This window comes from Argopecten irradians, chromosome 12, assembly GCF_041381155.1.
Source record: "Argopecten irradians isolate NY chromosome 12, Ai_NY, whole genome shotgun sequence".
Taxonomy (NCBI): Eukaryota; Metazoa; Mollusca; class Bivalvia; order Pectinida; family Pectinidae; genus Argopecten; species Argopecten irradians.
Window position 1 is genome coordinate 23,787,874 of NC_091145.1, and position 23,838 is coordinate 23,811,711.

The window sequence follows — 23,838 nt, forward strand, 5'->3', positions numbered from 1 at the left end:
ATAATGTATCCTAGATTGGTGTAAAGTGTTATTGGTATGAGTGATGGGCCTGATAAGTGTATCATATAATACATCTGTTCCTGTATGGTGGTTTGTACAGTTCATTAAAAACTTCTCCATAATCAACCCATGTTTGTGTAAACAAGTGTGGTTTTATCATAAAGACTGTTGCTAAAAAAATCAAATCAAATCAACCTAAGGAGATTGGTTTTGTTTATACTTCACAGGAAAATCTCTGTTTTTGGTAGGAAAAGATAACACTGTCTTTTACAAGGACATGGCAATGACAGCTCAAAGGCTTCTCCTGAGTATGCAGGAGAATAATAATAACATACGACTGTCAAATAGATTGGGATATATATCTCAGTGAAAGCTAGATTTTGGCTGGTTAGCACTCAACAAGCCTCATGCTAATGAGCCAAACTCTATGACTTGATTGAGATGTCCCTATATACTCTACAAACCAATGTAAGATTCTGTCATTTTGATATTGGCAAAAACAATGTCACACACTATGTCCAAATGTTTGCCATATCTTTGATTTCCTGCTGTTAACATCTGTTCTGGAAATTCTTTGTTAGTCTCATTAAGATAGAAAAAGATGGTCACCAAATGTTTCTGTGTGTTCATTTCTATATTTTAAAGGATTAAAAAACACATTAATGTTTTTTACCTTATTCTAACTGTAGAACTTTTCTGACTTCAGCAAGTCTATTGTACGTTCTAGGTGACACTTTTATAATGTAGTTTTAAGAGCTTATCTGATTGGAGGAGACAGACTGACATTGTAGCTACAGCTTATCTGATTGGTGGAAACATCATTTCTGTCTTACAGGATCATAAATAACACTGCACATGGTAGCACTGATGTCCTGTTTTGTGTCCGTATGACATTTTGATCTTTGGCCAGAAGTCCCCAGGCCATCGTGTAGTTCTGTTTTACACACATGTAGACAATACAAATACTTGTTATTTACAACTATCTTCTGCCTAAACACACTCAATGTCTAAAACATGTATAAATCACCTCAGGGTTATCTGTTGGAATTTAATGGTTTAAAGATTCACCGAACTAAAGTTGAAGTTTAAACTGTCTATGCTGTTTATAAGATGGTGATCGAGTACTTTCTCTTCAGTTGTGATGCCAGCTCTATTGGATAACAGTGCAGTGTTTACAATATATTGTATACAGGAGTTCCTTAGTGCTCACGGGATTGGTAAACATACGATTCCTGACAATTACACAGAATCTGATAAAGATATCACTGCAGCTGGGGTACAAATTGTGTCTACAATGAACTGATAGGATTTAGTGATGAAGTGCTAGTGTTTTTGTAACACAGTATGAAATGATATGCAGGTGTGTAATTTCTTTAATTGTAAGGATCTTTACCTATATTATATTATGGACACAAAATTTCTTGGCTTGTCAATACAGTACATCACGATAGTCAGTGTAAATTGTTATATTAATGTATAATGGCATCTATGATATTCCGTATTATTGAAAACATTAAGTTTTTACACAGCCATCTGTTCTACAAGTACATCTTAAGTTGGAATTCTAATTATGCCTTAGATTAACTGATGGTTTTTGCCCAAGTGGTATTTTCTCATGGTTTCGATGTCTTTGAATCGTTACAGAATGTCAGCTATGAGATTTCACACGTGATATTATTATAATGGTTATATTTGTTGGTTACAGATCCCGAGGAAACCATAACTGGCTCAACCCTGATAAACGAGTGTTGGAACACGACTTCCCTAAAAAAGTCAACGTATTAGTTCTATTTTTTGCAGTTCGGTAAGTATTTTATCTCGGGGTAATCACATTGGTTCATTTCCACTTAGAAAATTTTCTTTGATGCAGAATTGGTGTGCATTTCATCAAAAGAATGGGAGGAAATTGCACCGGTTTTTAATGCATTTAAAAAGATGTTAATGATGTGATAATCCATTGTGAGTGTTAACGTTAAAAAATAGTTATAACGAGGGATAAAACGGTGGGATGTAAAGTCTTATTACAGATTCTTGAGGATAACCACTATTTAGGACAGCAGTATGGGATCTAAACGGTATAGGGCGTAAAATTGTACAGATTTAGAGGATTACTTTAATGTAGGATTATTAGACTTTGTGGTCTGATATGCTATACCCCTATGTGATTGGTAGTTATACGATGGTGTTTTGGAGTTGTCAGACTGTGAGATGGTGGTTGGAGTGTAGCAGACCTGTGATTCACAGTGTACTGGCCACTGATTCATTACACTGACTCACTGTAGTACTCCAGGTAGCTCTTAACTCGTTAAAAATCAATTCAAGTTTTAATTAAGAATAATGTTGGATTCTCAGATTGATTATCACACAACCTTTTGAACTAATTAAAACTTGAATTCAACATTGACCTAACTGAACTGCTTCAAGAAATGATGTGAAGAGGAATGTTCGATATTGTGATTCTTGGAATTGTAAAATAATTTTGGACTTTCTGATTTTTGCAGGAATTATGTTGAAACCATTGCCAACCTTCGAGATGCAGCTACAGTAGAATTATTTTACCTCAATGCAAAACAAGCTATATTTACGGTGAGTTAATGGCTTTGTCTGAAATAGCCACAGCTCGGGCATGTAATATACTGCTAGGGAATGACAGCTCCTGCAGATTCAGACTTCTGATACAATGTTTTAGAGTTTGAAGACGACAAGTGAAATTAGACATTGGAAATACCAAAGGTTTAACATACTATAAATCAGTGAAAAAGTCCTTATAAGATTGTTGTTTCTTATGTAAGGTACATCCATGTTCCTTCACAGCTAATCCAGTCGAGAACTAGTACTAATTAGTTTGGAAATACCAAAGGTTGGTCATGTAAAAGTTAATTGAGTATGTGGTCTTTGTGTTTCATTTTTGTTTCTACAAGGCCCAAAAACAGAAAAGATTTATGCTTGCTTTACAACAGTTTGATTTAGACTTTAAACAGTCTTTTAATTAGGGTAACTTTCAGCGAGGCACTAATATTGCGGAAAAAAAATCTTTACCAAACACGTTTTATTGAGGGTGATTTTTTGCACAGAATGATGAGCTACTAAAATATCAGCGGTATTGTTTCAGAGTGCATATATTTCTGTTTAGTCAGCATTCTGTATACTTTACATGGATATAGGTTATTCTGGTTGGGTACTCAGTATAATGGTCTTGATTGTCACGATAATAGATATTGCCAGGATCCCATCCTGTAGTGGTAATGATGTCTCTATAATGAAGTTGGTGTCAGGCCTTGGTGATGGATAAGACCTGGTAATATTGGCCATGTAATAACAGGAGGAATTACTGGTAAACACTAAACTAGTGTTACGTGACATCTCTAATAGCTCCAGGTTATAGATAACATGATTTTTTCTGACTTTAAGGGGACAAAGGTTTGAGGTATAGCTATTACTTGTCCACCCAGAAATTTCAGGTTGTCTGTCGCTCATTCTCCATAAAATATAGACTGTTATATGAGTGTGGCACTGATTGAATGTTATGAGGTGTCGGATGTAAATATGGTTCTTAAATGATAGTCAATAGACAACAGTATCATCTAGTGCATTATTGTAACATTAAATCTCTGGTCCTAATGAACATGATATCTGAAGGATGTATAACCTGATCTGACGTTGATATCAAGTCTAATTATTAGAGTCTCAATTTAATCTGTGTGGTTTATGTAACCGTTGAAAACACAAATCTAGAAATAAATATCAAATTTATGTTCTTTTTAATTGTGAAAACGGAAGTAGAAGCCACTGCCTGCCTATTGTGTTTTTCTAATAAATATTGCACATGAGGGTCATTTGTGACCTAAACCCTGTGTTAATAGGGTGGTTTTTACTGGGGAGTCAAGTGGACGGGAGATACTCATTGTCTTGATAGGCATACATCACTTAGGCTGGAACAGTTCCCCAGGGAACCAGGCCATAGACATATCATTGTCAAGGGTCAACAAGGCTAGAGACTGGGGCACATGTCAAGTACCCGGAGTTATCACCCCATTATATTACCACTAGAGGGAGCTTGTGACAGGTCAAAGGGCAATGCTTTATGATCATTAGGTGATGCTGTGACAATGCATCCTTAGAATGTTTTGGTATTTAAGGGTTCAGGGGTCATTGTTTTTGTAAAGGGCGTTGTGAGTTAGAGTTCATTGTTCTGGAAGAAGAATATTATAATTGGTATTTCACTGCTGTGGTACCATGGTAGGGTAATTCAGTCAATTTCAATTCCAAAAAATTTTATCAACAAATGTCAAAGGGATTAGCCAGCAGAAATTGTCTATAAGGTCTTTTAAATAATAACAATGTTGAATTTGTTGAATTCAAGTGTTTTGGAAAATTTAAAAATTAATGTATATAATATTTAGCGTATGATCAGAATTTCATTGACGTTTTCAGTTTTGGGTTTACATGTAAGCTTTGTTTTCTGTTGTCACTGTTTCTGAGGTAGGACATTATATATAGGGTTTAAGATTGTTTTGGTTGTAATTGATAAGGTCATTATCAAAATAGAACAATCTTGATCAGAATGTCTGTTACTTAAGTTGAAACAAAATATAGATGCACTTCCATTGCACATAGGTTGTTAAACTATAAGTTGATGCTGTTTTAGATAGGACATTATACGTGACAGATCTGATGCATAGAAAGTGGTTAGGGATCGAGGTTCAGAGAAATGTATGCAATGCCCTGTATAGGCCCAGTATGTCAAGCTGTTGTGGAAGTAAGGCCTCTCATTGATGAGGCTTCAGCACTAGAGCACTGTCCTTAGGGCCGAGGGGTAATGATAGTTGTCAGGAACTGTCAGACCAAGGAATGTAGCAAGTCTTAGTCAAGAGATTCTCTCCTCATCAGCTTCAGGCCTCTGGCTCTATCAGGGGAGGAACTGGTACTGGTATATTGTTTGTGTCTGCTCATATTTGTTCTTGTGTCTACATGTATATGTGTCTTGTTTTTGTGTGTGTTTATGTGTCTTATTTCCATGTGGCTATTTATGTGTCTTCTTTCCATGTGTTTGTTTATGTGTCTTATTTCCATGTGTCTATTTTATGTGTCTTATTTTGTGTTGTTTATGTGTCATTTATGTGTTTTTGTGTCTTTTATTTATAGTGTCTTATTCATGTGTGTGTTTTATGTGTCTTATTTCCATGTGTGTGTTTATGTGTCTTATTTCGATGTGTTTGTTTATGTGTCTTGGTTTTAATCTATATATGTATCTTATTTCTATATGTCTGTTTACTTTATGTGTCTTATTTACATGTGTCTGTTATGTGTCCATTTAAGTGTCTATATGTCTGTTTCAGTATTTTTTAATGTGTCTGTTAATGTATCTTTATGTCTTTGACTGACTGAACATCTGCTTGTGTATCACCTCTATAGAAATACATTGAAAACGTAATGTTTTTACCACTATTTAATGTGTTTTTGTTATTTCCAGGGCCAGATTGAGTGTGACACTGAGACCGTGTTTGAGTTAGCAGCCTATGTATTACAGGCTACGTATGGAGATTATGTAGAGTAAGTATTAGTTTATATCCATCACATTATCTTAAATCTTTTGTTTCTTTATGACACCTAGTCTTTAGTATTCTGATATAATGTATTCATTCTAACGTATTGGTTTATATGAGAAAGTTGTCCATTATTAAAGTGTCGACATTGATCAGTATGTATTGATTGATATATGTCATAGTAGCTTTCTATATGGCGCAAGATTTATGATTAAAATTATCAAAAACACTGACGCTCCGGGAATATCTTTGCATTGAAATTCATATGAATGCCAATTTTCTGTGATGTATAGAACATATTTACATAACAATTGATATGAATACAGATTTTCCGATGATATATTGAACTGTATCAGGGTATAGAAAGTTTAATGCAGTGTTTGTTGTATTGTGTATGTCCCAGAATTAAACAAAGGTCTCTGATCAATTATTGATATGTCCCTGCACGCGTCAGAACTGATGAAACTCTACATGTTTCTGCGACGGTTTTGTGTATGGGTATCGGAGTCTGAGGAATGTCGATTCTGATCCGATGATCTCCATATGCGACATCTGTCACAACATTGTTGTCTTACAGTCCTTCTGAGTCGCCTTACACCTCTCCGGCTGTCTCAAGTCGTCTGTTCATCGTCATCTAATTATTGCCCTGTTGTCCTCATACGGCCTAGCTCTATAAAGGCGGTGGTCTGGAGTGTTATGGTGAAGTCAGGTTCTAGCTGTCATGAAGTCTTATTTCATTCAGAATAAAAGAGATTGAGGAAAATGACAGTGTTATTAATGTCTGACTACCACAGCACCCCCTTGTTTTTAGTTTAGAATCAGACATGTCTAGAGGCAAAAATGATAAAGAAAACTTAGTGACAATTTCAATGTTCAAAGGACTGGTAGTCAGTTTAGTGGTTCCGTTAATTTTGTGCTAATGATGTTACAGGACTTTTGGGGTTTCATAAACTGAAGTTTATAAAGTGTTAAAAGTTTTAGAAGAGGTTCCTTATTGTTTTATTATACAAATGTTACAGACAAAAACTCAGAAATACATCTTGGATTTTGTTTTGTCATCATATAAATACTAACTGCACCCACGGTAATTTGAATGTCATTAGTCTGGAAACTTCACAATCGGGATGAAATATCAGGGAACAGATTCCAATACTGACTCTGTAGATGGAATCTGGCAGTCCCGAAATTTTGTGATCCTAACAATTTAAAGGACTACTGTCAATGTGATCCTAACAATTTAAAGGACTACTGTCAATGTCGTTGATCACTTGCCCTAATGGAAGAGAAACAGTCCTATATATAGTACACAGGTAGAATATGATCTGTGGACACCTTATATATATGGTAGTGTATACCACTGATGTTCTGATTAGGTCAGAAATCTAATCATAGAGACTTTCACAGAAAAAACAACTTACTGTGGAGTATCTGGTTTAGACAATTATTGTTATCTGTACTGGCGATTTGTACTTGTTTGTTAGAATGTCAGGCCATATTATAAAGGATATATGTGATGATGCATCAGGATATCAAGTATACATGATGTGCTGGTTTATCATGATCCTCGTCTCATGTTTAAGTCATGTAAAGAATTTCACCGAGGGGTAAAGCTATTAATATCTATTATGTACTTATTGTTTGAGGCCTGGTGACCTCCATATACTGGTAATTTGTCTCGGTTTACCAGAAGTATAAGTTTACACTGTATGTATAGTCATTATACACTTTACTCCTCTTGTCAAATGTCACTATAAACATATAATGCCATCAATCTAATCATATCTAGTTGTCTCCCCTTGATTTAAATCAAAGCTCATCTTTACAATCTAAACCAATTTCGTTATCTAACAATTTAGAATAGTTCATACTTTCAGATAAACAGAAATAATCTGTTGTGACCAAGGTTGAAATTTGTGTTGGAGCTTTCTTGCATGCTGAGCATTCTTAGTGTGAATAGAAAATAATTGTTGATTGATAAGCAATTAACTAATTAGTTGTTATAATGACATGTAGAGATGTGAGGGAGGAGGTCTAGACCTTTGAATTATTTCGTTAAACTTGAGATTTATCTGTAGATTACATTATGTTACTCCATTTTAAGACTGATTATAATAAGTGATTAGTTCATGTTAATGTCAGCTATAACACCCCTATTAGTGACATGAACTTCCTGAGGAAAGAAAGGCGATCCTTTTGTTAGGAGAGCTGCTGCCTGTTCTATAAGCGATCAGACAAGTGTTTGAGTATTCTGAAACAGCCTATAGTTTGTGTGCTGCTGTAGGAGACAGCAGATAGTTGGAGACAGTCTGTGTAGCCCTGCAGATAGCACTGTAACAGTTGTGTTTTCACTATTCCAGCGATGCCACCACGCGAGACGACCTTCGAAAACTGCCAGTAATACCTACCAGTGCCTTGAAGGAGCACCCTTCCATTGCATATTGGTAAGTACTGATCTTGTCACCCCATCCACTTAAATATTCAGTTCCCCCTGGGTCGGGGTCGAATTAAATTGTCACAGCGATTAGCAACATTCTGTCACATTGGGCTGTCGTTTATAGAATTGCATGATTAGGAGAATACATATTGTTTTGTTTTAATGAAAGGCTGAAGACACAGGTAAATTATGCACAATTTTTCTTTACAAAATCAATATCGAACACATGTCTCCTAATTAAAACGAATGTCAATTTTTTTTTTTAAATATTTCGATTTTTAAGTTTAATGGCAATGATTAATGAGTGCTGTTAGGATTTCCATGGAAATGTATTGATTTTGTCGCGTGCTGCCATCCTGTTTTTTTATCGTGATCCATTAACTTTAGTGATTCTCGGTATCTTAGCCCCATGGTCAATGGTTGTGTGGTAGACGATTACATAATCAGCCTGGACATTCTCCATCCGTACCTAATTTGTAACGGTGATATTGATGATAGTAATAGATTACAAACAGGATGTGATGTTGTATGTTCGGCACCAAGGGTTTTAGGTGTAAATGTTGACACATGTATTGTGGGAATGTTCTATGAAATTGATAAGAATTTCTGCTATATTTTAGATATAAGGAATCGCTTTTAGAATATTATGAAAGATGAATCAATGTTGACTAATTAACATAAAGTTTCGACTCTCAAATTTCTGTATTAACATTTATTAGGTCATCTGACCGAAGGGTCAGGATGACCTATAGTTCATTCATGTTTCGTCCGTCGTCGTGCGACCCAGTGCGCCGGGCCGTGCGCCGTGCGCCGTGCGCCCCCGTCCTCGCGTGCTGTTACTTTTCACATTTTGAAACTTCTCTCTCAAGTTTCGGGGACACAGTGGGAATTGAGGCTGAAACTTACCTGAAATGATCCTGAGATGTCCCCCCGACAAAGTGTTGTTATTTTTTTCGGGTTCGATCCGAAATCCATGAATGGCCGCCACAGACGGCCACCTTGAAAACACATTTTGAACTTCTTCTCGAATTATACAACGGTGCGATTTGGCTGAAACTTGCATGAAATGATCCTGACATTGGCCCGACATAAAGTGTTTGTTATTTTTCGGGTCCGATCCTCGAAATCCAAGATGGCCCGCCACAGGCGCCATCTTGAAAAACACATTTTGAACTTCTTCTCAAGTTCTGCCTATGTGATTTGCGCTGAAAACTTGCCTAGATGATCCTGACATGGGGGATCGACAAAGTAGGTGTTACATTCTCTGGTTGATCCCCAAATTGAAGAAGGCTATCGATGACATGATATCTAATTTAATTTCCTACATGGTTAAGCCCTCTGGCTTGGGCCTCTTGTTTGAAATAAAATTTAAACTGAAAGAAATGGAAAATTGATCCTGACATGGTTCTGACAACAGTGACAAACACACCATATGATATTAATTTTACGGGTTGATTACAACCGTCGTATTTTTGACACTTACTGAAATGTTATTTTTGTTGTGTGTGTGTGTGTGATATCATTCATCGATTCCAATCTAATTGGAGATGAAATTGTCTAGCGTTTTGTCTGGGGAGAAGTTTGATCGGTGCTCTACATCAAACACATTCTGTTTAAGTTTTAATTATCTTGTATGAATCATTAATGAAGACCAACAATCTAGTAATGCCCTGTCTGTCATCGTAACATATCAGTTATATTCACAGCCGTCAAAACAAATCACTGTGTCATCTCATATAGGTAAATCACAATGGTAGTGGGCAGGGAATCTACGGTGGAATATTGAATTAGGAAACTAATGAAATGTCATAGGTTTGGATACATTGGAATAAGGATATATGTTAACATATACTCTGGACAAGAAATATCACTGGTAGACAGTTGGGATGATGTATTTCAGATCATATAAAGATATAAAATGTCAGTTGACTAACTTGCTGAAGTGTTGCTGTAACTAAAGTCAGCTTGATGATGAGCATCGTAAATTTCGCACCAGTGTAATTTTTGCAGGAATTTTTTGGGCTAAAATGTTGAAAAAATTCTTATACCAGTTTATAAATTTGGACAAAGAAACAATGTCCAGAAAGTCTCATATGTATGGTTTATTCTCTCTTCTACCATAAAAAAGAAAACCTATTTAAAATTGTGTGGAGAAATTTGGTTTGATGTTTTCAAGAGTTACGAATTTTGGCGTTTGTTAGTGTCACTGATAAAGTGTGAAAAAGCTGCCCATGTCACATAACAATTTGTTTATCATTGGCAGCCAGTAATGGATACCGTTAATAATGGTAATTTGTCTACATATCTGTAACATAGTAGTAATTACTCACACAACACGTAATAAAACCTTATACTTAACTATCCTGTTTAGCCAGACCTTACATTACGTAACGTTTTACTGCCGGTCTGTAGTCTTCAGAGATTCTGATAACTGTCTGAATTGTTCCATAAACACCATGTGATGTTACGCTAACAACAATACAGTAAGAGGAAATGCATTTTACAATTAAACTGCACCATCTGGTGAGGCGATTCATCAGAGGATCTGTTGTCTGTATAGTCATCGTTATAGAAACCAGGCTATACTGTCCAATCTTATACAGCCGTCAGGAAAAAGCCGTCATGTAATAACGCTTTATGGGCCACAGGAAATGAACCAAAATTGTTAAATTTCGTTTTCAGTATTCGTCTCATTGAAGTCTGTATGCATTGTAATGCGGACTGGATGTTTCCATGACGATAGAGTTGGTTGATCATGATTTTGAAGAAAATATGAGGAGGATGTTCGATAAAGAGTGACTGCAATTTTCTATATATTATGGGGACACTATAGGTAGACTAGCTGTAGTTGGAGACATAATGTATGGAAGGTCTTACTGCTTCCTGCCATATTATAGATATCGGTCTGTGTCCCTGCTGCCATGTTGGCTGTTTCATTTGTAAGTCTATATACTTATCACATCTATGGTATAGTTCTTTCTGATTTTATTGACAATGACAATGTAATAATGAAGAAAACGCAGTAGTCGGAAAATAGCGTCTGTCTGTCACAGACAAATATACATGATATCTTACTAGAAAAGTAATGTGACTGTATTATCGTTAGATATTTGTCAAAATGGTCTTAGGGATATTTACACAGAGATGCTATCATAGGACTCTGGATAGTTGACCTTCAGCAAGGTCTGTGTAGGACAGCCTAATTGAAACTTCTTTGTACAAATCCAGACAAATATGAATCTATTTCTCATAAACCAAGGATGGAGCACTTCAACTGATACAAAATTATTAAGATGGATGCACAGACGCTGTCCATTTGATATGGGTTAATGTGTGTTACTGGTTAAAAATGCCTTCATCCCAGATTCAGCGAGACCAAGACCCCCTTCCTTATATAGAAATGTAGAACTGGTTATAAAAAGCTTCTAATCTATCTTCTGTGTAAATGTAAATGTGATACTGCTGAATCTATCAGGTTATAGATTCTTCGGATCGGTTGATGGAATATTTTCCATTCCGAGATGCCTGGACTGGCCATTCCAGGATAGACCTGCCAATAAGTTTGAGCAGATTATCTGTGTGTTACGTAACATTGATTATTCCTAAGCCATATGCTGGTTCACAAGGTAATGCAAGGTAATTAGGTTTTGTGCCCTGCTTGATCAATCCAGTCAGGTTCCATTAGACTTTCTAAGGAGTCTTCAGGGTAAAACCTATACTGTATTACTGTGTTTCCCAGATAAATATGCTCCGTCTGTATCACAGAACAAACGCCCAAGACAAAGATCGTTGGACTAAGGGCCTGTACGATTGATTCGTGTGTTTATGGTCTAGGTAGTATTGATTCGTGTGTTTATGGTCTAGGTAGTATTTTGAGGTTTACTTCAAGTCGGTTAATCCTAGTCAAAACTTCTGTTTGATATGTTCTCACCTAAAACACATTTTAAGTCTTCCAGTGCTAGAACTGGAAGTTCCCATTATCACATTTAAAGGTATATGGGTAATATTTAATTTAATTAATATTTCTAAAATTTTGTTGAAATTGTATAGGTTAAAATGTTTTACCTCAAAACTGTATTGACAAGGGAATCAATTTTCACAGAATTTTGTTAATGTTTACGAGATTTCCCTATAAGGATTTGATATTAGAATTAACGACGATTTGTTAGTCACAGCAACTACAGTATGTAATGGGACGAGGAGCCAGGTATTGGCACCTCAGTCTTATAATTATATAACCCTGTGATTGAGTCACCGAGTCACCAAGTGATTTAGTGAGCTCGTTTTGCTCTTTTCCCCATCTTTAATTGTCTCGGGGCCTTGTGGCACCATATTGTCTTTTATAATTCGTCAGACTGTCTCCAATTTTTCACACAGAATTTGTCTCCTCAAGATGTGATGTATCCTCTGCTAGGTGCTGGTGTCAGGTGAAAGTGCTGCCCTGGTACCATTAGTGGAACCAAATTCCATTATCTTATAGACTGATAGTGAAGGTAGAAAAGTAGAGCAGCATTGGAGGCTGTGGGGGTTCAGATTATATAATAATCTACACCTCTTAGCTGATAATGATAATGACATTTGGATATTAGGTGTTGATTTAGGTAGCATGCAAGCTTATAAATGAATGTTTTTATTATCTTACATTTTCCCCTTGAAGTTGTAGTGTCCTTTGTCCACAATCCTTCCTTTACACCTGTAGATGTAATTCAGGTGTTGTAATTCGTATTGTGTAACTTGCCCACTGGCTGTGCTAATAACACCAACCATTCACATTATACTTACTGTTATTACTTATAGCCTGTTACCTGTGACAGTCTCATAATGTAAAGGTAAATAATGTCTGCCCAAAACACATATTGTTATAGATGTATTGGGGAAGAATTTGACCTCTGTCCAATGTGGCCAATCAGGTTGGTAATTTGACCATTGGATGACCAGTGTATTGACCATTTTGACCAATGAGTGACCAGTTGGTGACCAGTGGGTGACCAAGGCAGCACTGATCAGTTGATGTAGGTACCTGATATGACCAGTTAATTAACCCCCTGGTGTAACTGTTGTTACAGATTATGTGTTGATATTACGTGGTTGTGGTCAGTGTTTTGTCTGGCAATCAGGCTGGCTGTCTGGCCCCACTGACCAAAGACTGACTGCTAACAAACTTGTAGCTGGTGTGAATAATACAAAACTCTTGTTATTGATGTTTTAATGTGCATTACAGGGACTTGTTAATATTAAGGGGATTTTTGTTGGCAGGTATGTAATCCTCTCCCTCCTCATACTCCAGCCCCCCCCCCTCTTCACACTCCACTTTCCCTCTCTCCCCACATATCTTCTGTTAAGTCTGTTTTAACATTTTTCTTTGTCAAACTGAGACATTTTCTATAATTCTTACGTATGTCTTGTGAAACAAGTATTGATCAAAAAATCTTCTGATGTAACATTGATGTAAATGTTGTTCAGTATGCGTCCTTTAGTTGACTAAATCCCAAGTCCTGAGATCCACTTGCACTACTGTCACAACCAGTCACATTTACAGTTATACATTTAAGTCAGAGTACCTGATAACATGTAAGAAGTGTTGGGAGTAAAATGACAAGATTATCTCGCAGATGTTTGAAATCCATCAGAATTAGACCCTTGTAATAGTGTCAGTCGTTATTGAATCATGGAATTACACACGTGGCTTATCTAGAATCATAAACGGTTTTATGGGGCTTCATCCAAGGAAAAAATATCACAAGAACCGAAAATATGGAAAGCCGTAAGTATTTTCGTTGTGAAGATGGAGTTTCTAGGTTTAAAGTGTGCTGTTACACAGAGAGGCTGAGTACTTGATCCTTGTGATAAGTGTGCCTTGTAAAGATGCTTCCCTGGAAAGGTACAATCTGCCTTAATCCTCTCCTCGTGCCTTTGAAATGTATATAAACCGGTATTTCCTGTGATATAGCTGTTAGGGTGAGGTTATCAAAACAGCCAACCTTGACTCCCTCGGGGAGGCACCTCTGCAGTTTAAAAGCTCCCTAGTTTTGGTGAGATATTTTTTATAGGTTATCTGTATACCCCTAGTGTGAGGTATCTATACAGATTAGATTTCTTTCCCTGCACAGTTAGTCAGGCAAATTAGCCGGTGTGGTGTGGAGGGACGAAGAGATGCTTTATATTCTGGACAGTTACCTACGGAGGAAGACTGGCCAAATTGGTGTGGCCTAACATTTCTCTGGAGATTATATATTATGTTACTGTGTAAAGGTGGAAAGTTGGACAATTGAATTCTGGCTTGTGAATCGTATTGATTTGGGTATGTATACAGTAATACCATCTGACATGTCTTTATTCTGACCTCTCCGGAGATGGGTACTGTTACAGACTGGACAGGGATGTTGCATAGCTTGTCAGAGTCATGGCCATCAAATTAAGATTTCTTAGATTAGTCTAGCTATCTATTTAATTCTGGAATTGTTTGTGAAAGAATATAGAATTAACAGAACAGTAATAGAAAAGTTCTTTAAGGCGTTAATAAAACCTGTTAAAAGGTTGAGAGGAGGGGGAGCAATCCAAAGTGTATGGTTGTATGTGTGGATTTTATGTTGTAAAATTCAGGTTAAATTACTGTGTTATCCTTTGTGTATTAATTGGTTGTATCTTATATGAAATAATGGATCTGATATAGATGTTTAAACTACACATAATCATGTTCACAGTGCTAATTAATCAGTGCTTGATCTCCACTGTAGCAGGATCAAGATCAGCACGCGATTACCAGTATTTATAGGCTTGTACTTTACAGGTATGTACATGACAGTTACATATGTAAATTAGATATAGTTGTTTCATTATGTTTAGTATGCAATGTCATTATAAGGAGGGTTGATCATGTGTTAACTTGTACCAACTACTGAGTGTAGTCATTTAGGGGTGAGTACTGGACATCAAAACAAAATAATTTAATTTTTAATGTCAGAGATGTTACAGCTTTGATCAGCAATACTCCTCATGTAATGCTACATATACTGAAATCTTCTGTCTCAACATTTTCTTAGTACCAGGTAGAAAATAATTTTGTTTGCCTGCCAATTTGGAATCATCAGCAATTTAGATATTATTTTCCTGACATGTAAGGTTAAACGAAAAATTGTGTGCTTTGATTTGTGCTTTGAGTTTTAGGAATTTTAAACTTGTACTAACTGAACTCTTTGGTGGCTCAGTGATACTGGTCATTGTATTGGTCATTGATTTTGTCCAACGTCACTAATTGATGGAGTGTAGCACAGTAAACACATACTTCCGGACCTTATTGACCTCAAGTAATTTATGTCTGATTGGCTGACTGGGTCATTAAGTAAGAATTGTACTTAGTCTATAAATAGAAAATTCAAACAATAAAAGATTTGTCTGCAGGGTCAGAACTGATGTACTGGATCTATAAATGATCCATACTGTAAGCAAGATCAGTTTGTCCTAAATATTAACTGGCAAGATCATGCACAACTAAAAATGTTTACTAAATATGTATCTGTTTTTATTATGACCATTCAATATCAATGTCTATGTGGACAAAATGTCTGATTGGTCTTTGGGCAAATAAGTCTGATTGGCTGACAGATTCATGGCTGAAGCAGAAAGTGCTTTATGATTGGGTATTGTCTTTCATTGGAAAAACAGCTGATTGGTTGTGGACAGGGTCAGTTTTAGAATAATGCTGATTGGTTAGTGTCTCCTTAGATGTTAAGTAAACTAACACTGACATGTTTGTCTGTATGGATGAGCAGATAGATTTACTTCTAAAAGGATTTACAGTAGTTTTTAAAAGTTATGTAAATGAATTAATTACAGTGATTTAGTCTCAGTAAAGATATTGTGTGTCTTGTGTCAATCTAATTCTTTGTGAGTAAACTCCCTCGAGGCCACTTATACCTAAAGACTGGACAAGCCAATCAGGTTTGTTTCCTTGTGTAAATATTTTAAGCATTGATGTATGTAAATGTCTGTGAATTGTAAATCTAGTGAGAACTATAATGTTAACCGATCAGCTTCCACAGCACCGTATCAAACCTAGTATTGATCAGTAGAAGCTGCTCACTAGTGTAAAGCTAAGTCCGATTGTTTTATGGCCGTGCGGGGAGTTGGATAATTGGTTACTTCATTGTCCCTGTGTGATGACATGTGGGCAAAAAAAACAATACTGATCTTAGCGTTTAGACGGCAGAGCTTGTCTCCTGCCACTAGGGTTTGGTACCAAAACTGTTGTCTTTCTGTGAAATGTAAGCAATAAAGATTCTGGCATTATCACACAGGCTTTAAAGGTAGCAGTAGTATTATTCTAAGAGGGCAGATTGACATATTACACAGGCTCTAGACGTAGCTGTAGTATTTCTAAGAGGGCAGATTTGCATATTACACAGGCTCTAGACGTAGCTGTAGTATTTCTAAGAGGGCAGATTTACATATTACACAGGCTCTAGACATAGCTGTAGTATTTCTAAGAGGGCAGATTTACATATTACACAGGCTCGAGACGTAGCTGTAGTATTTCTAAGAGGGCAGATTTACATATTACACAGGCTCTAGACGTAGCTGTAGTATTTCTAAGAGGGCAGATTTACATATTACACAGGCTCTACATGTAGCTGTAGTATTTCTAAGAGGGCAGATTTACATATTACACAGGCTCTAGGTGTAGCTGCATGTACCTGGTAGTAATTTCTTGAAGCAGAATTACACATCACACAGGCTGTAGATGTAGCTGCATGTACCTTGTAGTAATTTCTTGAAGCAGAATTACACATCACACAGGCTGTAGACATAGCTGCATGTACCTGGTAGTAATTTCTTGAAGCAGAATTACACATCACACAGGCTGTAGACATAGCTGCATGTACCTGGTAGTAATTTCTTGAAGCAGAATTACACATCACACAGGCTCTAGACGTAGCTGTAGTAGTGCTGCTTCACACAATTTTTGTGGTATCATAGGGCAATAATTTGACAGATTACTGTGGATTACTAACACTTATACCAGCAGATCTGTGTGATTGCCTGGTAGTACTGCATTCAAACTTCATAAAATATTCACAGTCTGGTTTTATCTTGTCACTGGGAATCCTATCTACTTCATGCTGTTTTATAACGGCTGAGGCAAGTATTAAGTTTTGATACCAATGCAGTTGATGCGACATCCTACCTATTACAATGGTATACTGTTGTACAGAGCATTGACAATGCTTAACTATTGTGGAAGCTTTGTTTTAGGGTAAAAATCAACCTAAAAAAAGTTAGCATCCTGCTTCCACAACAGATAAAAGGTATTTTTTGGAGTTTATGGCGCTGTGAATCGTAAAGAAGAATATATGTAGACATGAGTAGGAGGAGAGATATGTGTATCACACCTTTACACTGGCTAGTCTTCCATCATCACTAATACCCATTGTTGTCAAGGATATATGTCTGGTTTCCTGAGAAGGAACTGTTTTGAACAGAAACCTCATGACTTATTTAGTGCATGTATGTATTTATTATATAGAAAAATAAATTTCATACAGCAAAATTTACTGATATATCTCTACTTTTATCAATGATTACATTGACGTTTATTTTTGTTCACAGTGAAGAGCGGGTGATAGAATACTACCGGAAACTCGCCAATACCTCCAGGGGTCTGTCTATTGTCAAGTAAGTACTTATATCATCTGCATCCCCCTTTAACCTCTATTACCAGATTATCTCCCGTTAATTTGAAGCTGAGAATAAGACCTGGTTCTAACCAAACTGATGTAGGCAAGTACCAGAATTTCCTTTGTTTGTGACAAAACTGATGAAGTCAAATTTTATTGATAATTTTGATATTCTAGAGACTGTCGGCAAGTCTATTATATATGTTAGTGTTCCTGTCTCAACTTGGCCTGAAACTCTTCACCCTCTTAATAAGTCACCTATGTTTTCATGTAAGCAGTCATCATATCCAGAAAACTTGTCTTACAGCCATCAAATCTCATTCACCCCTGAAATTTCATAATGAACTGTTCTAGTCATTGATAGGAGAGTCTTACAGCCATCAAATCTCATTCACCCCTGAAATTTCATAATGAACTGTTCTAGTCATTGATAGGAGAGTCTAAATGTGTCTTCAGGGGCGAATGTGTTAACGAGGCATTAATAAAACTGGGTGTGATAAACTACACAAATTGTTTAAGAAAAAAAATCAGTATGTGATTAACTCTCCTGATTTAGTAACAATATGTGATCAATGGGTGCCTATAGGGATAATTATACAAACTTGTTTCGTTTAGTCAGAGGTAATATTCAATACAAAATCAATTAAAATTGTGTACATGATAAAATCAAATGACTCTGCAATTTTGTGCACATTATTGAATCCTGGTTAACAGTGATGTTGTTGTACTGTAGAGATGGGCCTCTGGCCAAATCCACCCATCTTCCCCGTGTATAGGGACGAATCCGTCCCCAGTCTCCCCGTGTATGGTGGGAAGATAATCCTGATCAATTTTCTACTGCTGTATCTAGATTTCAAAATGTCAGTTTGCAATTAAATCAATTAAAAAGTAATATGTTGTGCATGTATGGTTGGTAGTGGAGCGAGGTATGGGAAAACGCCTATGTTTACTTGGCTGATTACTCTATGCAGGTGAAACAGGGTTCAGTGTAAATTGATGTAATTTCTCACAAACGATTAAACTTACAGATGGGGGTAGCAGCATGTTGCTAAATAGTTCATGTCCCTTTTGGGACAATAACATTGTTGCTTTTTAAATGTTTAAAAAAACGTGCTCTGAGGGAAAGTATTGCACATGTAATGAAATGTAGACTAAGTATTTGTTGATCACAGATTGGAGTGCCAACCTGTGAAAACAACAGTATACACTTGTCCTGTTTAAGTGTCACTGTGATAGTCACAGTTTTCCGGATTCATAATGATATTTACATGTATCAATGTAGACTTCAGTATACTGCTATGTCATATTAGGTATTATAACTCTCAAACCACGGGATAGGATTAACCAGGAACAGGAAATCTGTCAAACATCAGGAATGTGTCTACTTCAACCTTCATGGATAATTGGAAATCTCCTCCTTAAAAGATAGATATATGGATAGAGGGATCACGACTGGACAGTGTCTTTATAAATAATATTTATTCTGTTTTCCCTTCACAGTTATATGAGCATTGTGGAAGCACTGCCAACTTATGGAATTCATTACTATGAAGTAAAGGTGAGTAATCTTCAGAATTTTGTACTGTATACTTGACTGCCTTAATTACATGGTTGCTAGGTTCTGTTTTGTATTAATTTATCAGTTTCCTGTCATAATTGTTTTACTGACTACATGAATTTGCCTATATTGCTAGGCTCTGTCACTGACTGTTGTCTGCTTATATTACTAGACTCTGTCACTGACTGTTGTCTGCCTATATTGCTAGGCTCTGTCTCGGACTGTTGTCTGCCTATATTACTAGACTCTGTCACTGACTGTTGTCTGCATATATCACTAGGCTCTGTCTCGGACTGTTTTCTGTCTATATTGCGAGGCTCTGTCACTGACTGTTATTTGCCTATATTGCTAGGCTCTGTCTCGGACTGTTGTCTGCCTATATTGCTAGACTCTGTCACTGACTGTTGTCTGCTTATATTGCAAGACTCTGTCACTGACTGTTGTCTACCTATATTGCTAGGCTCTGTCTCGGACTGTTGTCTGCCTATATTACTAGACTCTGTCACTGACTGTTGTCTGCCTATATTACTAGACTCTGTCACTGACTGTTGTCTGCCTATATTACTAGACTCTGTCTCTGACTGTTGTCTGCCTATATTATTAGGCTCTGTCACTGACTATTGTCTGCCTATATTACTAGGCTCTGTCGCTGACTGTTGTCTGCCTATATTACTAGACTCTGTCACTGACTGTTGTCTGCCTATATTGCTAGACTCTGTCGCTGACTGTTGTCTGCCTATATTGCTAGGCTCTGTCACTGACTGTTGTCTGCCTATATTGCTAGGCTCTGTCTCGGACTGTTGTCTGCCTATATTACTAGACTCTGTCTCTGACTGTTGTCTGCATATATTACTAGGCTCTGTCTCGGACTGTTTTCTGTCTATATTGCGAGGCTCTGTCACTGACTGTTATTTGCCTATATTGCTAGGCTCTGTCTCGGACCGTTGTCTGCCTATATTATTAGGCTCTGTCACTGACTGTTGTCTGCCTATATTGCTAGGCTCTGTCACTGACTATTGTCTGCCTATATTACTAGGCTCTGTCTCGGACTGTTGTCTGCCTATATTATTAGGCTCTGTCACTGACTGTTGTCTGCCTATATTACTAGGCTCTGTCACTGACTATTGTCTGCCTATATTACTAGGCTCTGTCTCGGACTGTTGTCTGCCTATATTACTAGGCTCTGTCACTGACTATTGTCTGCCTATATTACTAGGCTCTGTCACTGACTGTTGTCTGCCTATATTACTAGGCTCTGTCACGGACTATTGTCTGCCTATATTACTAGGCTCTGTCTCGGACTGTTGTCTGTATTCTGTCTGCATATGCACTTCCTCTGTTATGATATGATGCCTTGTCAAATTCCTCTCAACACCTGTATCATTTCATCTCGCCAGGGATGCAGCATGTTTACTTTCAATTAGTGAGCTACACATAAAAACCAACTTGTTTATCCTGGAGGAGGTTCAGGAAGCTGAAGTCCTGTCTGTGGTGTAGTGGTACATTATATACAATTCTCATTATATGTTCATTTGGCTGACCCTCTGCTATCTCAAAGACTTCTCTGCTTACTCTTATTTCTCAGTTCCTGAAGATGTTATTTATAAGGCTTTGTCTAATATTGATTTAATAATGTTAGTTTTGCTTTCATTTGTAAAATATGGAAATGATAAGGATTCCCTTCCATAGGTTTTTGTTGGAACATGTTTTGAATTCAAATAGTTTTGATAAACCATAATTGAAAATTTGTCTGAATAATAAGTTTTCTGAAAAATTGTTTGGCAATAAACTGATCAAGTCCATCCAATTAAACATTAAAGTCCATCCACAATCTTCCGTATGTGGAATGACTAGATACCTTTGATTGTCCGACCTTTGCCTTAATGTGATGGCCTATGTAGCTTGTTACATTGTAACATGATCTGGGAAATGTGTACCTGTTTGGGTTGAGGTAGAATGGAAGGGGTGTCAATGACACCTCCATAGATGATATCATCCTAACTGCATTTAATAAGTAGGTATTGATAGAAGAGGAACAGGAATGGAGTTGGCACATCCCCTGGGTATGATGCTGAGATTTTATGAGAGAAACAACTCCCCCTCCCTCCCCACCTCCCTTCCTTATCTGACATCTCCTGGTCACTTGAGGATAAATCAGATCACCTTTCCACATCTTCACTGCCTATCACATCACAGATCTTATCTGTACTGTGTCTGTAGATGTGAGATGTCTGTCTGATGTGTAAGGCCCTGTATATAAACTGTAATCCCCAGCTCAGAAACCTTTCACCACAGGATGTGCTACTTGACAATGGAAAGTATAATCCCATTGTTGTAGCTCTGTCTGGAGTATTGTACACGTACAGTTAGATGACATGGAAAGGTACAAAGCTTGTTGGCTAAAGATTTACATTTATATCATCACAAAGTTCTGAAAGGACTGAAATATGTTTATGCTTTCCATATCATGTTTGTTTTGGAGTTGTAGCATTTGTACTCCCATCCTCACCACCACCCATTACAGATAGCTTAGGAAACCGATATATTCACAGTTTGTATATCAATATTATGGAGTAGTAGTGTTGATACTCATCCCCAGTTTGTACCCTGTGTCTTTTGTTGTTTCTATCATCCTTGCCTATTAGTCCTTTAGTAATGGAATTTAATTGTTAACCATTTCAAGAAAGACTTGATGTGGGTGTTTAAATAGTTTTGATATTCAGCTTAAAATCTTTGTTAATGTTTGTTTCAGAGACTTATGAGCCTATAATCTTTGTAATAGGGGCTGAGTGGTTAAGATATCCAAACTATCACCATGAGGCCTCCACCTCTGAGTTGCAAGTTTGAATCACATGTGAGACAGTTGCCTGGTACTGACAGCTGGCCGGTGGTTTTTTCTTTGGGTGCTCTGGTTTTCCTTCATCATTGAGACATGGCTTTTAATAGGACAATAAGCTTACCAAGTTAAATGTTAACCTATCGTCTTTGTAATGTGAATGAGATGGAATATATCTTTGTATGTTGATCAGATGCTTCTCTGACCATAAGATGTTCCTCTTTCGACAAGACGCTTAATGTCAATAAGCTGTTCCTCTGTCGTTAGATGCTTCAGTGTGATGACACTGTAATAGGCTATCATTGAGTGGCTTCATATCCATGTAAAATCCCTCCACACAGTACAGGGTGTTCCCTGCAATGATCAGACTGACATTTCTAATACAGACCGAGTTATTGTGTAATGCGGCAGAAGTTATGTGCAGGACATTTATGTTTTACAAGTGTTTATGAATCATCTGATGTTCTATACTCAGGCCACCTTACCAATAGAGGGTCTGTAATACTAGCTTTGATTCAGTGGAGGATCAGGGTTCCCCTGCTCCACAGTGAGCCATTAAGTGTACAGGGATACTACTGAACATTAGACAGACTCCTATCAATTGCCCTGTTTTATAGTTCACCATATTCGGGTTTCTCAAATGAAATGTTGTACTCTCATGATAGAAATCCATTTTCATTAAATTTCAGGGGTTTTAAATCGTGTATGTCTGTATGATGTAATTAAGGAAAAGGATAGTTACCATGGTAATGTTATAGCTCCTGGCTACAAACAGATCAGGTTTATGTACCCAGGAGTATACCACTAAACATTCTACAAAATCACCTGTAAATAATTCAGATCACTAGGTGTAAATCTGCTGGTCTGCCTCACACAAGTGGATAACAAAGGTGAACAAATATTTAGTGTAAGGATGAAACGTCAAGCATGTGTATATCAATAAGTTCTAGAGTTTGTACTAAGGTATTAACCATAGAAGGCCAATACACTGTTAGCCTGGAGTAGCTGAGATGTTTGTATCGTCTTCCTAAATCTAAAGGTTAATGTCTGATGCATTCTACAATGAATAATACATTTTCTAAAAGTATCTTGTTGTTTTATATTTAAGATTATGTGTTTTTGTGTGTTTCAGGATAAAAAGGAGATTCCTTGGTGGTTGGGAGCAAGCCACAAGGGTATATCTGTATTTGATAAGACAGACAAAACCACACCAAGAAAGGTGAGTTGTCTCCCCTGGGTGTTGGCCCACTAGGGTTTCACTATAACCATATCCTTAGTATTTTCTTAAATACCTTAGATAGAAATGAAATAAAGTCTTATTGTCTTACTGTTGGTTTCGCTTTTGAATTGGCAGTAAATCAAAATCATTTTAAAATTCATTATGAAAAAAGTTGTTATGTCATTGAAATATTTTGGTGCATGTTTTATGAAATGTTTTGCGAGATATAAAAATCTTAATCAAAAGGGAGCTACAAGGTAAGAAACATAAATGCTACATTCAATATTCTTTGTTTATAGTGTCTGTGTAAACTGTAATTGGTGTGTCTATCAAGTAAAGGTATATATCATCAGTGGTCCTTACCTATGTTGTTAGGTTTGTTCATGTGATGTACAGCCCTACCGGGTACCAGACGTATATAATTGTTATAGTTATACAAACTCTACATCACTTGTAATCTTTACCAATATGTATGGCCACACACCCTGTAAAACAAACATCTTGATCTCTAAGATTGGACGAAATGAAATCTTTAAAGCATGTTCCAAAATAGAAAGTTATACAAAGGCCT

The 23,838-nt window shown here is 36.8% G+C and overlaps 1 protein-coding gene across 8 annotated transcripts in view; it reads left to right on the forward strand.

Moving 5' to 3' along the window:
- LOC138336353 (FERM domain-containing protein 4A-like) overlaps window positions 1-23,838 on the forward strand; it is a 114,783-nt gene that overhangs the window by 63,946 nt on the left and 26,999 nt on the right. For all 8 annotated transcript variants that reach the window (XM_069285804.1, XM_069285800.1, XM_069285796.1 and 5 more), the window contains 7 exons: window positions 1,706-1,804; window positions 2,502-2,586; window positions 5,474-5,553; window positions 7,904-7,987; window positions 17,587-17,652; window positions 19,155-19,212; window positions 23,181-23,267. In XM_069285804.1, the coding sequence (XP_069141905.1) occupies window positions 1,706-1,804; window positions 2,502-2,586; window positions 5,474-5,553; window positions 7,904-7,987; window positions 17,587-17,652; window positions 19,155-19,212; window positions 23,181-23,267 (559 nt within the window). The remainder of the gene's footprint in view (window positions 1-1,705; window positions 1,805-2,501; window positions 2,587-5,473; window positions 5,554-7,903; window positions 7,988-17,586; window positions 17,653-19,154; window positions 19,213-23,180; window positions 23,268-23,838) is intronic.